A 17,297-nucleotide genomic window follows, 5' to 3' on the forward strand; every position below is an offset into this window, starting at 1 on the left:
ACCACAGGGCAAGTGATTTGTTTAATTTGAAGGCAACCACAGGCGCAACCCGCTGCTATGGTCTGTTACTGCTGAGTGCCGATATCTGCTGTTACTGCTGTCAACGTTGTGGACGGTCCATCCAGTTCACCTTCCGACTAATGAATGTAGCTAGTTTTCCCAGAAACACTCTTCTATAGCCGAAGGGTGCTACGTAATAGGCCACGCCTTTCAGTTCAGGTTTACCATTTCCTTATGTTCTTTAGACGAATTATTCCACAATTCGCATTTGATTTTTGTATCCAGCGAATAAACACCGATGGTGCTCTCACACACGCAACGGTTTTAACCCTATCTTATTGCGGTTTGTAACATCAAGCGATTTCGTTTGCTCGCTGTTGCGTGTTGCATCATGTTGCAACTTGGCAACTGGAAGACGACGAAATTCTGTTACTGCTGATTGATTGAATCGACTTCATATTAGCTCTGCATAGTCGAACTAACTGTCTTTGTAAATGCGGTCTAACAGGGCAGTTTGTTATTCAAAGTTGGTTATGCTGATCGCATCCTTTGCGCTGCCCCTACAGTGGGGGGTTTACTAAATAAAGTGAAAATTAGACAACTACAACAGAATTTGATTGCATCCCGCACAGAATGTCTGCTTGTGTTGATGCCAGAAAATTATTAACCTTCAATTATTTGTTTATTTGCCTTGAAAAAAGCATTTTGAGGTTCAAAATCGGTTGCTAATTACAACCTTTGAGTTGCCCTAACATTGGGGAAATTAAGATACACGGACAACATGCACTGTGGAAGCTATTTCACATTCAGTAAATTAGACGGGTGCGACAGATTTAAGTTGCTAGGATGCAACACAGAATGCTTGCTTGCGTTGACAAAAATTATTAACTTTCAATGACTTGTTTATTTGCCTTGAAAAAGGCATTTTGATTTCCAAAGTTGGATTTCCTGATGGCAATCTTCATGCTGCCCCAACACGGGGGGAATAATGGCTGTCTGGCGACACACGCTGAGAAAAACCACGCTGCTCCGGAGACGTGGTGACCAACCACAGGACTAGTGCTGCTGCTAAAGAGGGACGGCTGCTGTTGTCGCTGTCTAAAACTATTATGAGCGGCTCCAGCTGAAACAGGCTCTTATATAGGCCAAATAGCATGTTTTCAATTGCAAGGTATATGATCCTTTCGGCCGTGCTTGGGAAGCAAGCATATAACGACCAATCAGAGGTCGAATTTTTCGTTTTGATAAGGCTTGACTATTTTCAATAGTACAATAGTGTGAATAATAAAATTTCAATTATCTTATTTTGGGAAGAATCTTAGAAGATTTTCCAATCTATTGCTGCAAGAACGAAGGTAATCCATCGAATACTAACCGATTTATTAGCATTTGAAATTGGACATATTTTTCACTTTTTTCGGTTTTAGATTTTCATTTCACATCCCTATGTAGCCGAACTTCCTGAGAGAAGTATTCTACTTCAAAAATCGAACGCGTCAGTATATAACTGTTTGCTATTTAAATTTGGAAAATCTATACCGAGCGTCTTAGCAGAGTGATTTATAACATCAAAAGAAATAATTATCGGTTACCGTTAGACTCTACTAGAAATTTGGGAAATAAATATTGAAATTCAGTCCGCGCAAATATACCGTAAAACGGGGTGAATAGAAACAGTAAGTCGAATAGAAACATAACTTCCGAACTTGGAAAATGCGATTTTAAGTCTTCGATTACTTTTAAAAACCATGCAAAAAAATATTTTCTTGAATAGTTCAATAGTAAACAAGTCCTGCAAACCCATTTTTGGGTTAGCAACACTACTGTCGGTTTGCTCAAAAAATGCAAAATGGGGGCTCAAATTCTGAACGTTTCCGAGTACCAAAAAACTTCGTCTGTGGAAGCCATTCTTCTTCACTTAGAACTTGTTCGTGTGATATACTGGGTCGGTTGTTAAGCATTTCAAGTTTTACGGTGAATTAAAGGATTGCCGTAAGGTAATCATCACCACGTAACCTATGTTTCATTGAAAACTCGCGGTTCTCAGATTAACGGGGCAAATAGAAACAAAGCCATAGCGGCTATTTTTTGTACCAAAACATGTGGATTTGAGAAATGCTATAATGTTTTATATGAAAAATGATGTCTGGCACATGTTTTGTGCATTTTCAGCCCATCATGGTCAGGACTTACAAACAAAAAAGTCCAAAAACGTATTCGCTCCGCCTGTTGCTGTTGAGATTTTACGCAAAAAAACTGTTTCCTTGTCAAGCGGTTACGAAATACAGAATCAACTTCTCTGTGATAAATCGGATGTTACCTTTAGACTTCAATCCAGTAGACAACCACGGTAGTTTCCAAAAACGTGATGAAAGTTTGATTTGTCTGCTGCATGATGCTCGACATGGACTGACCCGAGGGGGTATGAATCAAGGTTACAGTTCCCCCAAGACAAAATGTTCCCGGATGTCGTGTCCTAGATGAAACACCGGAAGATGCTAGACCGGTGGAAATGCTTGACCCAACCCCGAGTCCTTCTGTTCCTAATAAGGACTCTAATAGAACATATTCATTCACAAGATAACAAACATGAAGTAATAAACCGAACATTTTCACTATTTTGATATTTTATATCGTTTTCTTGTCTCTCATATCAATAAAGATGATGCAATTGTTCTGTTTTCTTCAAATTAAAACTAGTATTTTCTATCAGAACAAGGAAAACCGTATTTTATTGGCGATTGTTTCTATTCGCCCCATTGCGGTGAATAGAAACATGCAACATTTTTTCCAATAAAACAATGAATTACTTATTTTATCAAGATGGACGTTACACCCTTAATACAGGGAGGCAAGACCCATGTTTTAAAACTTTAATATTCATTCTATACATTATAGTATTTTTTGTACACTGCAAGATATATCGCAGACTGCTTCTATTCGCCCCGTTTTACGGTATATTTCGACTGTGACATACCATTCGACACAAGCACTGAGCATGACTGTATGTAACAGTCGAAATATGTATATATTTGCGCGGACTGAATTTCAATATTTATTTCCCAAATTTCTAGTAGAGTCTAACGGAAACCGATAATTATTTCTTTTGATTTTCTATTTATGTTTGCTATTTGTTGTATTTTTACTGGAAAAAGAAATCCGCGATAAAAAATTTAAATAATTGATTTTCCAGTATAAATTAGTATTTTTCTTTTCAAACGAAACTGAGCGGTATTCGCATGAAAGTCTTTATGACAACTTTTTCTTGTCAAAGAACTTACCATAAGTCATTGCATGAAGCGACTGGCACCACAAACTTCATATTTGACAACATATTAATTATTTGTGATATTTCGCGAGATCACAGCGCCCACTAGTCAAATTCGTTTTTGCGTTGTAGTTATCAGAATACATCAGGTATACATCAGAACTACACGTTAACACTAAAGCTGTACGTTTTTGCTTTTCGGGCTGCACCAGAATTATCATTTTTCTGCCCCTTCATCACACGAGCAGGGGCGACTCGTCCATAGGTGCAACCTGTGCATTGCACCTGGAGACGCCAGATAAAAAAATAAATTTGAAAATCAAATTTATATTTAAACTGTACTTTTTATTAGTTTTATTTTTAAATAGTAGTAGTTTTTCTGCCCTCTCCCCCCCTATGTAACGATAAGTAACGTTCGATATGACCCCCCCCCCCCTAAAATTACGTAACGTTGGAACCTGTCCCCCCCTTCAAATTTGCAGTTTTGAGCAAACATCACAGTTACGTAACGATCTCAATTACCCCCTCTCCCCCCTATGTAACAATAAGTAACGCAGACTTAACCCCCTTCCCCCCCTTTATGCGTTACGTAATGTGTGTACGACGCCCAATTACTTCTTAAAACTGTGATTCTCGGAATTTGGTGTTGAATAGGAAGGTTCAAAAGCCACGAGTCGCCCCTGCACACGAGTGTAACAGATTATAGTTTGGACAGATCGTAGTTTGAATACCAACAGCAAATACGAATGCTGTCAAATGTCAAACAAAATACTAAAAGGTATACAGCCCTAGGGTTGTATGAAATGGTGACGTGGGACTAAACACTGTAATTAGGGGATTTTTGAAGTAGAATACTTCTCTCAGGAAGTTCGGCTACAAAGGGATGCGAAATGAAAATCTAAAACCGAAAAAAGTGAAAAATATGTCCAATTTCAAATGCTAATAAATCGGTTAGTATTCGATGGATTTCCTTCGTTCTTGCAGCAATAGATTGGAAAATCTTCTAAGATTCTTCCCAAAGTAAGATAATTGTAATTTTATTATTCACACTATTGTACTATTGAAAATAGTCAAGCCTTGTCAAAACGAAAAATTCGACCTCTGATTGGTCGTTATATGCTTGCTTCCCAAGCACGGTCGACAGAATCATATACCTTGCAATTGAAAACATGCTATTTGGCCTATATAAGAGCCTGTTTCAGCCGGAGCCGCTCATAATAGTTCTAGACAGCGACAACAGCAGTCGTCCTTCCTTTGCAGCAGCACTAGCCCTGTGGTTGGTCACCACGTCTCAGGAGCAGCGCGGTTTTTCTCAGCGTGTGTCGCCAGACAGCCATTATTCCCCCCGTGTTGGGGCAGCATGATAATTGCCATCAGGAAATCCAATTTCGGAAATCAAAATGCCTTTTTTAAGGCAAATAAACAAGTCATTGAAAGTTAATAATTTTTGTCAACGCAAGCAAGCATTCTGTGTTGCATCCTAGCAATTCAAATTTGTCGCACCCGTCTAATTTACTGAATGTGAAATAGCTTCCACAGTGCATGTTGTCCGTGTATATTAATTCCACCAATGTTAGGGCAGCTCAAAGGTTGTAATTAGCAACCGATTTTGAACCGCAAAATGCTTTTTTCAAGGCAAATAAAAAAATAATTGAAGGTTAATAATTTTCTGGCATCAACACAAGCAGACATTCTGTGCGGGATGCAATCAAATTCTAATGTAGTTGTCTAATTTTCACTTTATTTAGTAAACCCCCCACTGTAGGGGCAGCGCAAAGGCGCGATCAGCATAACCGACATTGAATAATTAACTGCCCTGTTAGTACGCATTCACAAAAGCAGTTAGTTCGACTATGCAGAGCTAATATGAAGTCGATTCAATCAATCAGTATAAACAGAATTTCGTCGTTTCCCAGCTGCCAAGTTGCAACATGATGCAACAAGCAACAGCGAGCAAACGAAATCGCTTGATGTTACAAACCGCAATAAGATACGGGTTAAAATCGTTGCGTGTGTGACTGACACGCAAGCAGCCGGGTTATCTTTCTTGTAAAAGTATTCTACTTCAACCTTGCGGTCGTGGCTTTGCATACAACCTTCTTGTGATTTTTTTGTTACAAAATATACAGAGTCTGCAGACAGAATCAATGTGTTTGCTCAGCGACTGTACGTATTTTTATTTTCAGCCTCCCCTGGAAATCAATTTTTGATATATATTCAACAACACTCGAAATAATATCGTTTATATCTGACGATATTATGCCTGCAGTATTTTTTCGTGCAAACAACATGTATTTGACAAGGCACAAGCATATCGTATTTGTTGAAGAAGCACCAAGCATTTCTCATAATGCGTCAAAGTCAGAATTAACTCTATATCCTCAAAAACCAAATCCAACAATACTTACGTTATCATAATGAATGGTTTTGTCTCTTTTTAACTCTAATTAAATCAAATCTATTATATGGATCTTACTTTCAAAATAATATGGAAGCCCTTATAAAGGTTCATTAATTGGCAACATAAGACGATATTCTAAACAAAATCATTAACAAGTTCCAACAAAAAATCGTAGCAATCCACAATTAGGTACATTTTTATTTTTTGCTTGACAATATTTTTCATTTGCCTACAACTACATTCGCTGTATTACGAAGACAGGTAATATATGTTTATTATGAAAAAGCTTAGAATAATAATATAACATATTCAATATCTAACAATCTAACAATTTTGAAATGTGGAGAGAGATTCTGAATGAATCTTAGTGAATAAACAAAAAAATCACAAGCATTCGCAGGCTCTTACTCTTCTATAAATGTATATATTCAGGAATTTACTCTTTCGATACTATCCAATCACGGTTATTTAGTGAATATCGAAGATAAAATTAAATAAACATCCGTTGCAAAAATTTACAATTCTTGTTGAGTAAATTATGGTAATCATATTTATGAGATAAACTTTCAATCACCATTAACAGCAGCATCGCCGTTTTTCCTCAATTGCACACGAATAGAAATGTACGAACAAAAGTGTACCACTGCAATACGAATAGTACCGCTGAAATGTACGAATAGAAGAGTACCACTGCAATCATAGACGACGAGAGACCTGCGGTTCTTGACTCCACTGCTTTTACCGGCATGTTTTCTTTCAAAACATCAGTTTTGATTAGATTCTTCAGAACCTAACACGCAGATTTAGAAATTGTTCAAGGATGGGTATTGTTTCAAACTTTTAGGTGAATTTTTACCTTCGAGACATCATATTAGTCTAAGCTCATGGAAGCAAAAATAAATTGACCTATTGGGACGGGAAGACTCTGTCAATTTTTATTTCGATATTGATACAGAGAATATCACAGGGAACGGATGGTGTCCATTCACGTCGTCTGTGCTAGGAATGCTCGCATATAATTGGTTCATTATTCGCGTAAATTTGTTATTGAAACTTTTTATCAATTTTACCGCTTAGCAATGAAATTAAAGTGATAACTAGCATATTACAAAATTGTATTCATCTATCCAACAACATATTGGTTATTGTTATCCATCATGTGGTTGTGCTATTATTAACGTTTGAAATCTGACGCAACATTTGCCAGTTTCATTTCCAATTTTACAGAATGCATCCCAGTATAGTAAACAAAGACGTAGTCCCACGTCAAAAATGCGGATGCCACATTGCTCAGCGGAAGTATCGCACATAAACCTTGTTCCCCTTACGGTCGAGATTAGATGTATTTAAAACATAAGTCTCATAAACTGTCTCACCACGTTCATGTTAAGCATAGTTAGGAGAATCGAATATTCATTTCTCTCGTGTCAAAACCCATCAAACGGCACATCAAAGGACATCAAATTTCATTACATCATTAGATTGGGGTTAAAGGTTTAAAAAAATTTTTAAAGCAAAATTAAATTGTAATATATTAAAGTAAGAATATTTGCATATTTGAAAAATAAAAACTAAGCACACATAAACGAAACTAAAATCATTTGTAGCGTATATTCCTTTTTATTGAGAGCAGCAGATAAGTTTGCCCAACTCAGCCGAAATTGACAAAACCAAATTTGCCAGGTTGAATAAAACTAGATTGAAGCACAATTTCTTATTTCTTATAGAAATAATATAATTCTGATAAACGACAACAATAAACATCATGCAACCGAGTAACATTAATACAACTCTACGGAGGAATTGCGCAGTTGATTTCGACTGTCATATCGGTGCGCCACTGAGCATGTATTGCAAATAAATAAAAACAGATTAAAAAAACTCTCGTTTCACATTCTGACTGTCTAGCACGTGGGTGGATTCGCAAATGAACAACAGAAAACCACTGCATGAAAATAGCAATGAAGACTAAAAATGAATCAATGATGTTTGAATAAATTGTAGTAACATAAAAGTTATCTGCATAATCCAGTTAAATTCAACTCGTCTGGTAAATACGGACTAGCTAACGCACGCATGTCATGGCTGGAACAAATACATTCCCGATTGCAATGCAAGTTAGCATTTAGGCCTCTAATCATGCCCAGATATGCTAATCGTGACAATTGTTTACTTTTATTTTCTCATCTATTAGCATATGGCTTAGTATTGGTCGAAACTTGTAATTTAACACTATTGTTATAAACATCAACTTACCGGTGTCAATAGCTGAGGAGTAGCTGTTGGTGACGAAATGTTAGTGGTGAATTTGATTCCTGAGCCAAGATCGAAATCACATATTTTGATGGGGCATAGCTTGTCGGGATAAACGCACAAAATATTTTCAGGTTTGAGATCGCGATGGGCAATGCCTTTTTTGTGTAAGAAATCCAAACCGGAAGCAATTTCTTTGATAATTTGGGCAGCATCATACTCCGAGAAACACACATTTTCTTGAATGCGTGTCAGTAAAGGACCACCATTAATCTTCTCAAAGACTAGGTAAAACTTTTCCTCGTCCTCGAAAAATTCCAATAACTGCAAGATATTTGGGTGGCCTTGGCAATGGTGGAAGGTTTCAACTTCGCGAAAAACACGAGCTCGCGCGTGCCCTGGAATCTTGTCAATAATCTTTACCGCATACTCTAGCTCCGTGTAGATGTTTATGCACGTTTGTACCGAGGCATACGCACCTTCACCGAGTACTTCTCCAGTCAGTTTGTACAATTCTGATAGACAAAAAAAAAAAAATAAACAAGAAAAAATAAACGAGTGTTCACGCGATTAAACCAAAAATGTAAGGCGTTTTACCTTGGAAGCATGACGATTGCATCGACGAACTTGCTCGTTTCTTCCTGCGTCGTTTGCGTTTCATCTCCTCCTTATGGCGATTGAAATCGGCCTGGCGCTCTGCTTCAGTCATCAGCCGTGCCTCGTTCGACTCATTTCCCGATATTTCCTCGCTGCTGTAACGGGCAACCTCAGAATTTCGCGAATCTATAATAACAAAGAAATTATTTACTGTTATAGACGGCGTACTCTTTACAGTAGTGTTATTATTCAAATAAAAACTGAAAACATTTTCATAAGTAATCTATTAATCAATCATCAATAAAACTGATCGACATTTGAAAATATTGAGCTTAATTAGTTGAAAGTCTGCAAAACCTGCACATTATTTAGAAAACATATGCACATATGAGAAGTTTCGGGCATACATCTGCACAAAATCTGTAATAGCTGAATCTGCATGCTCATAAAAACCTGCACATATATTCCAAAAGTCTGCGTTTTCCAGATAAATCTGCACATCTGGTATCCCTGATCATGAGTCGAAAATCGCATGCTGTAGATGTAGTGGTAAACACATTTATAAGCAGCCAAGACCACCACTTATGATGCCCGGCAAATTAACCCATACATACAACTCATACAAGGGATGGGTGTTTTTATTTTTGTTCAAGAATTACGTCGCAATAGTGAACATATAACATCAGACAAAATCATGAAAACTGAGAATGGATTATTGGTAGCATAATAGTCAGAAGATAACAGCTTCAGCAAAATTCAGCTTTAAGTAAAATCCTATTGAATGTTTAGAGGAAATCAAAGAAAATTTGCCTTGCAACCGCTTTCATTTTCCCAAGAATATATTGTTCGCTTCTGCTTGTCCGCAATTCGCGAACTAATTTAGACTAAGTATTATGTTTCAAAGATTATAATGATTAAAGGAAAAATATGTCTGCACACGTATCCAAATATGAATGAATAATCTCAGGTTTTATTGTTTGAAAAATATAAAATACTGCGCAAAAATGTATTTATTTCTATTTTCGAGTTTAAAAAATCGATAATGCATAATTCGTAACATTTAGTTTTGAGAACGACTACCATTACAAAAAAACTAATATTTTAAACTTTCCAGAAATTATTGATGTTTCGGTAAGTTTTTACCATACAAACACTAACCTTGATAACATAACCAAAATGACTGTCAAAAAGATCGCCGCATCCAATATTTTTGGAAAATAACAATGTTCAAATGAAATTTAATAAAACTAATAGCCAAATATGAAAAAAGAATAGATTTTTGATAAAGTTTCCGACTTATCATAATTGATGGTCAGCTAGAACATCGATTTAAGAATAGAAGCTTCAGCAACTATAATTTACTTCCGCACGGCTATTAACGGGGGAACTCTGACAGGTCGAAAAATAAAGAAATTTTCGTGATATTTTCTCGGACGTTTAGATGTTTTTAACTGGTGGTTAATTTTTCTCAGCATCTACTACACCGATTTGACTGAAAAAAAAATTTAGCATGCAAGAATGAATCATCTAACTTGTTACATAGCCGGTTTTCGATATCATTATCTGAATTTTTCAATGCAGGGTGGCCACTCAAAACCCGAAATTAAATTCCCGGTTCATTCAAATATTTTTTCTGGTTAATTGTACTTTTGAATTCTGTAGTTTTCCATGCAGTTAAGGAATAAAAAAGCGTGACTTTCGATTTACATCTCAATATGCTCTAAGTCACTTCTTGACGTGTTCAGCCTTATTGAAATCAAGAGATATAGTCGCAAAAAATCGAAAAATGCGACGGATGTCACCTTTCCGAGAGGAGATGTCTACAAGTATCTTATAAACAACGCATATAATACTCATTACCGAGGAATTCTAGGCCAAATTAAGTTTGAAGAAATCGTTTTTACCTCAACCAGATAAGATTCGATATATAAAAGAGTATTTTCATAACACTTAAAACACGTCAATTTCGTAGACAATATCAATTTCGTGTCCTCCTCCGGCAACCTGTACTGTATCGTACACCAAGCGCTGCGCTACAAGTCTGTCTTTTTCCAAATTCATCACTACGCACTCCTTGTTCACGGAGAAACCTCGCTCCAACGTGGCATTGCCATGCGATAGAATCAGAATCTTCTTAATAAACACAGTAAAGTTAGGAAGTTTCTTGCCTGAAGCAGCTATCAGATCTCTAGAAAAAGTATCAAGGTAGGAAGTCAGCAATGTCTTCGTCGAATGCATACTCAATAGTTGTGAGTTTTCTTGGCGACATCTATCCGCTACAGTTCCCGCGAGATTATCGTTGTGAACCATTTGCTCTAGGCAAAATTCGAGCCATTTGAATGCTTCCAAGAGAAAGATGAATAAAAACAACAACTGTTTTATGCACTGTAAGATATGTCAGCCATCTTTTCCGGGTCACAGGACTAGTCTTTTTTTGGTTAAGTATTCGAGGAAACTTACTTAAGAAATGGTGATCGCCATGAGATGGCTGGCGAAAAATGGGCTTGTATGGCACAATCCCACCCCCACTGGCACAATCTCACCCCGGCTTGTAATGTTCAGTGAAATTCCCGGTTTTTTCCAGGTTCCAAACGGTTCCAGGTTTTTTCCCGGTTCTCCCGGTTTTCCCGGTTGGGTGGCCACGCTGTCAATGTGTTGGGAATTTTTTAATAGTGATTTTTTCATGAAAAGTATTTTTTACTAAAATGGCCGCCATTTGGGGAATTTTTGAAAAACGGCTATGTAACAAGCTAGATAATCCATTTTTACATACTAAAATAAAATTCAGCCAAATCGGCTCAGTAGATGATGAGAAAAACTTACCACCAGTTGAAAAAACATGGTTTCGAGAAAAACGCTGCCAACAGTGTAATACACTAAAGTCGCTTTTTACGCGGGGGATACATGCCGCGTAAAAAAACCGCGTAAATTCCGGAATCCGCGTGAAAAAAACAGCGTTAATTCTGCATTCCGAGTGGAGGGAAACCGAAATGCGCGCAAAACAAAAAATACCGCGTAAATTCCGGAATCCGCGTAAAAAAAACCCGCGTGAAAAGCGACCTTAGTGTACATTCTTTATGTAAATTTTAGTATATACGTCCTCGCCCTCAGCAAATGTTCTCTCTTTGGCGTATATTGATACGTGACCAGGAACGTTCGAAGTGCTTCTTCCGACGCTTCCCTTTCCATCTTTTTCAAAGCGCGCTTTAGACACAAATCGTTCATCCCAACCGTTAGGTTGTGGATCATAAGCCGGTATCTTGATATGTTCGATCCCTTGTTGGTCACAAAACGACGCAAACATGAATCGAATTGGCGCCCATTGTCAGTTACAATAGTTAAAGGAAGTCCAAAACGAGCTATTGATTCTCGAAGTTTATCGACTGTGATAGATGCTGATGAGGAGTTTGTGCAATAGATCTCCGGCCACTTAATCGAAGCGTCTACCATCACCAGAAAGAATTTCCTTTGAATGGATCCAGCATAATCCATGTACACTCGAGACCATTGCGTCTGCGGTATGGGCCATGAAGAAAAGTTTGTCTTCACAGGAGACTTAGCAACAGCAGCACAACGGGAACATTTGCGAACGTAGTTTTCTATTTCAGCATCGATGTTTTGCCAAAATACATAACTGCGTGCAACGGCTTTCATTCGTTCTATTCCGGGATGTCCTGCATCTGCCTTAATACTGCTTGTCGTAAAACCTCAGGAATGACGATTCTGTCGAAAAACATGATGCATTCACCCGATTTACACAATGATTCCCTGCGACTCTTGGAAACTTATACCTCCGCCGGAATTGTTATTTCTGACCAATTGCTCTGAATCTGCTGACTAACTTTCTACAGAGTTTTGTCCTCTTTGGTTTCATTAGAAGTCATTTCATGTGTAACAGGAATTTAAATTTGAAAGAGATTCAATTTGAATACATGCGATGCTAGTTTCAGCTGAGTGCTTGCAATAACGTACTCTTCACCTGGTTTGCGATGTTGATTCTTAATAACTGAGTGAGTCCTAATAACACATCTGCATACCCAAATGACTCGGTCGATTTGAACTCGATCTTGCAATTATGCTTCCTTTTTTTGACTGTAATTCTTCTCTGCTGGTGTCATGGTTCTAGATGTGTGACATACTGCCTTATAGCACCATCCGGAAAGCGATGAAACCACCTCCCTGACACCGTAATCCCATTACCTATAGTTTAGCAGTACCCCCATTATGACGAACCCCTCGATGCCGAGCCCCAAACAACAATGGCCGCAAAGGGAAGACATCTGACGTGCTCTTCACTCCCGTTCAGTGTTGCCTAATCTATCGATGTCGCTGTTTATAGCAAAGTGAAGCACAGCAGTGTAACATGCCATTTCATTCCCTCGTATACAAAAATACAGGCTACGAACGTGTCAGGGAGGTGGATGAAACAAAACTGCGCCCACACAATCTTTTGATGCATCAGCCGCAACAATGATATCGAGTGCCGGGTCGTAGTGAGTGAGATTTGATTTTAGAAATTGCTTGAATCTGTTGAATGATTGCTGACACTCCGGGGACCAGTTCCATTTCACATCCCGTTTCCTTTGGTCGGCGAAGCTCGTGCATGCCTCGAACAAATTTATTGTAATAATTAACAGCTCCCAGGAACGAACGTAATGTTGGAATATCGAAAGGTGCTGGCCTTTGCGTTATGGCTCGAATTTTCTCCGGATCTGGTCAGATGCCTTGTTGGTTAACGATGAACCCCAGATATTTGATTTCGTTCATGAAAAAGTTACTCTTCTGGATATTCAAAATAAATCCCAATTGCTTGATTCGATCGAACAGTTGATCAAGATGCTGGATATGCTCCTTGATTTTGTTACTAGCTTTGATGATGTCGTCCAAATAACCACTAGTGCCTTCGAGTCCGGCGATCATATTATCGACGATTTCTAGAAACGCACCTGGAGCAGATTAGACACCTGGAGACAGCCGGTTGAGCTCGAAAAGACCCTTGTGTGTGTTGATGTTCAACATTTTCCGAGACGCCGACTCAACATCAACTTAAAGATAAGCATCAGAAATGTCGATTTGGCTGAAAACCTTTTTGTTGGGTAGTTTAGCGAAGATGTCTTGTGCAAGTGATAACGGACGATGATGTGGTTCTAAAGCCGAATTCAGTCTTGTGGAATAATCTGCGCACTCGACCGTTTGGTTTCAATACTGCTACTATTGGAGCGGCGCATTCCGAATATGATACCGGTATGATGATTTTTAGTTCTTGAAGTTCTGTCCAGTTCTGCTTCAATTTTGGCTGGACGTTTCTAATGAAAAACTGGTTTTACAGTGAATGAGACTTGCTTCTTAGTACAGAGACCAAGTTGTTCGGAAAAATGCTCGAAAATTTATCCTGAAGACGGTGAATTAGATCCTCTGCGTTCGGATGACTCTGTAGCTTCAGTCTGTACCGTGGTCCCCGTGGTTCTGCGGTTAGCGATGTCGGTCGGCTAGCTCTCCCACACGGTTGTGATATTGGGTTCGATTCCCGATCTGGTCGAGGAACTTTTCGAGCTGGAAATTTTCTCGACTCAGCACTGGGGCACTGTGTATCGTTGTACTTATCTTAAGCCTGTAGTATACTCTTTGTCTAATGGTCAAATATTTGACCTTCTGACATAATGGTCAAATTTATTTGACATCATGGTTGTTGTTTGCCCATGTTTGCCCCATGTTAAAATTGGAGAGTGACAAATAATTATCTTTCCCCATTTTTTATCTGTCAAATATTTGACGCTCGGTCAAAGAGTGTACTACAGGCTTTACAACATGCAAAATGTGCCGAAAACAATATCGAAAACGAATTCTCTCAACTAATCTAGTTGATCGAGACCGCATTAGCTCCCAGACTAGCGTGTGATGTTGTTGTAGCTTCAGTCCGTTGCACACAGCATTGATTGGAACATCCCATAGACGAAACATATCAATTCATTCAATACCAAAAAGACATAATTCTGGCACTGGTGTAACGAAGCATCACCATCACCAACAATGGCGTTCTCGGAACATCATCGAGTTGGTCACTGGCTTTTGTATTCCACGACTTGCTTGAGTTTGACTGGTTCACTGCACATACTGATAGAACGCAGGAGTTAGAGGCTTGTCTTTTTTGACTAGTGAACCCTTGATTAATCCGTTTCTTAGCCTACGTCATATTGAAAACAATAAAATCGCTAAGTTTTTCTTATAAACAGATACCGCACATATATCATTATAATCATATTTTCCACATAGTGCATTGCATATGGTTTACTTTAGTATAAAATTCTCACATTTGATAAGTTAAAATATCTATAAAACATATACAAATAATTAAACGAAGTTCCTAATTAATTGGGCATAGCATAAACAGTTGGTGCCAGAAACAAAACTCAGTTTGGTAGAATAAATAATGCTCATTCGTTAGCAGCAACATTAAACATGGGATTTCATTGTTACTAAACAAGGATCAAATCTCTCCAGAGAATTGTTGTCGTCCTGGCCACGTCCTTGCAACTTCATGTGGTAGAGAGCGTTGCGAACCTCAATTACATTAATACACTAAGGTCGCTTTTTACGCGGGGGATACGTGCCGCGTAAAAAAAACCGCGTAAATTCCGGAATCCGCGTGAAAAAAAAACCGCGTAAATTCCGGAATCCGCGTAAAAAAACACGTAAAAAAAACCTGCGTTAATTCTGCGATCCGAGTGAAGGGAAACCGAAATCCGAGCAAAAAAAAAAAACCGCGTAAATTCCGGAATCCGCGTAAAAAAACCGCGTAAATTCCGGAATCCGCGTAAAAAAACCGTGTAAATTCCGGAATCCGTGTAAAAAAAGCCGCGTAAAAAGCGACCTTAGTGTATTTTAAAGATGTTTGTAAAAACGATTTTTTTCCAACGAACTTAACACGATTATAAATTTAATCAAGGTTTTTTGTACATTTTTGCAAATAACTTAATCGCCCCAAAATTGCATAGAAGTAAGTGAAAACAAATGCATAGTTTAAAACATGATTGCACACTAACAGTTTGTTTGTTTAATATACCAAAATAAGCTTACGTGTCTCCATGCACCAAAATAATGGAGGCAAAAAAACACATATTAGTTTCAGATAGGTTCATGTTGATAGTATTCTCTTGTTTATAACGTATAGATATTAAAAGGAATGTGTGGTACTGCCTCACTCATGTAAACATTCAATGTTAAGCAGTTAACAGATAAGGTCAATATTTACCTATATTCGCATCAGATGTTTCTTCCAGAATCCTTTCCACCATTGTTGGTTGCTTGTTGCTTTTTCTCGTAGAATATACTTCACCCTTTCTGCTTGCACTCGGTACTTTTCCCTTTGGGATTGCACACAACTACAAATACGAAACGGAAAGGCCTCTTGATAGACGCACGTTTTGAGATAAACCCGTCAATTTTGTAAGCAGATCGTGCCACAGATCCACCAACGAAAAATATCCCTACTACGACTTTTTGATATTAACCCAGAATATCAAAGTCAGCTGTTTTCCTTTCAACTGGTGAAACGAGCAAATATCTCCTGGATTCAAGATGAATGCATCCGATTTGAGTAGGGAATCACCGATCCGTTTCAATCAAGCCGAATACAATCGAACTAACGGCTGAATGCCACAAACACTAGCACAATAAAGTGATACGTTGGAGAGAGAGAGAGATCACTGACACTAGTACACTCTCACACGAGCCAACTTTTCCTTTACGTGAGCGCTTCCACTTTTTCTTCACAATTTGCTAGCCGTGATGAAAAAGACCTCTTACTTCCTTTTGCGACTTTTTCTTCGCAGTTGCAATTTTCGACTAATTTTTCGCCTCCATTAACTTTAGGACACTTGCGATTGATCTGATCAACAAAATTCAAATCAAACGATCGCTTAACTCGCGCAAGTCGCCGTAAAATGGTGAAAAAGTGGTGGTGTTTAAAACAAACGCTAAATAGCGGACAAAGGCCGATGTTCTTCACTCTCTACTCTTGACTAGCTACCCATCACGCTCCTTCGATGTTCAAATTCCTACTGAAATACTTACTGAAAGCACCACCAGATGTAGGCGAGTTGGCACCAGTGCTGCCACATACTCATCTGTACATGGGAATTGCAGGAAGCTTTTTCCTATCTGTACTATAGGCGATTAAAATGACTGTTCGGCTGACAGCTGGCGCTGCAGTAAGAATTGATGATTTGTAGCAAAAACATCATATCAAGAAGACTGGGAACTCTGCCTGAGATTGAGCGACAGTTTTGGCAGCGCAGTCTTTTGAGTAAAAGTGGAACTGACGCATGCTAGTGTGTGTGCTGGTGATGCGAATGCAAGCCGAACGCACAGGCTGGACCATCACATACGCACACTCTGTCTTCGCAGAGATGTAATTACCAGCACTTTCATAGAAAACTTCCACCTTTAATAGATGGAGTGCGCTGTTTCATTTGACGCTTGTCATTTGTATGGGATCGATCCAGAGATGCCAGTCTTCTTGATATGATGTTTTTGTTTGTAGGCAGCATTTTAACCTATCAAGATTCTATTGTTTTCACTGGTTTAGGTAAACAAAACGCATAAAATTCGGCTTATTCGCGTTGAAAGAGATTTTGAAGGCTCTTCGCGCCTACGTGAACTCTCATATGTAATTGTCAAAATGTGCGTGATGACCTGCGATGCCAACCTTTTTTTTATGGAAAGCTGGAAGAATTCAAAATAAAAAGCTGGAGAAAACTCGATATATAAATTTGAAGC

General features: G+C 38.4%; 1 protein-coding gene across 1 annotated transcript in view; it reads right to left on the reverse strand.

The window, feature by feature from the left end:
• Nucleotides 1–16,575, reverse strand: part of LOC129723819 (probable serine/threonine-protein kinase fhkE) — a 31,745-nt gene extending 15,170 nt beyond the window's left edge. Inside the window, exons 1-3 of the mRNA XM_055678275.1 lie at nucleotides 15,772–16,575; nucleotides 8,520–8,705; nucleotides 7,926–8,437 (exon numbers count right to left, since the gene is read on the reverse strand). Of these exons, the coding sequence (XP_055534250.1) occupies nucleotides 7,926–8,437; nucleotides 8,520–8,705; nucleotides 15,772–15,814 (741 nt within the window). The 5' untranslated portion in view covers nucleotides 15,815–16,575. The remainder of the gene's footprint in view (nucleotides 1–7,925; nucleotides 8,438–8,519; nucleotides 8,706–15,771) is intronic.
• Between the last annotated feature and the right edge of the window lie 722 nt (nucleotides 16,576–17,297).

The sequence above is a fragment of the Wyeomyia smithii genome, chromosome 1, assembly GCF_029784165.1.
Source record: "Wyeomyia smithii strain HCP4-BCI-WySm-NY-G18 chromosome 1, ASM2978416v1, whole genome shotgun sequence".
In the NCBI taxonomy this organism is placed as follows: Eukaryota; Metazoa; Arthropoda; class Insecta; order Diptera; family Culicidae; genus Wyeomyia; species Wyeomyia smithii.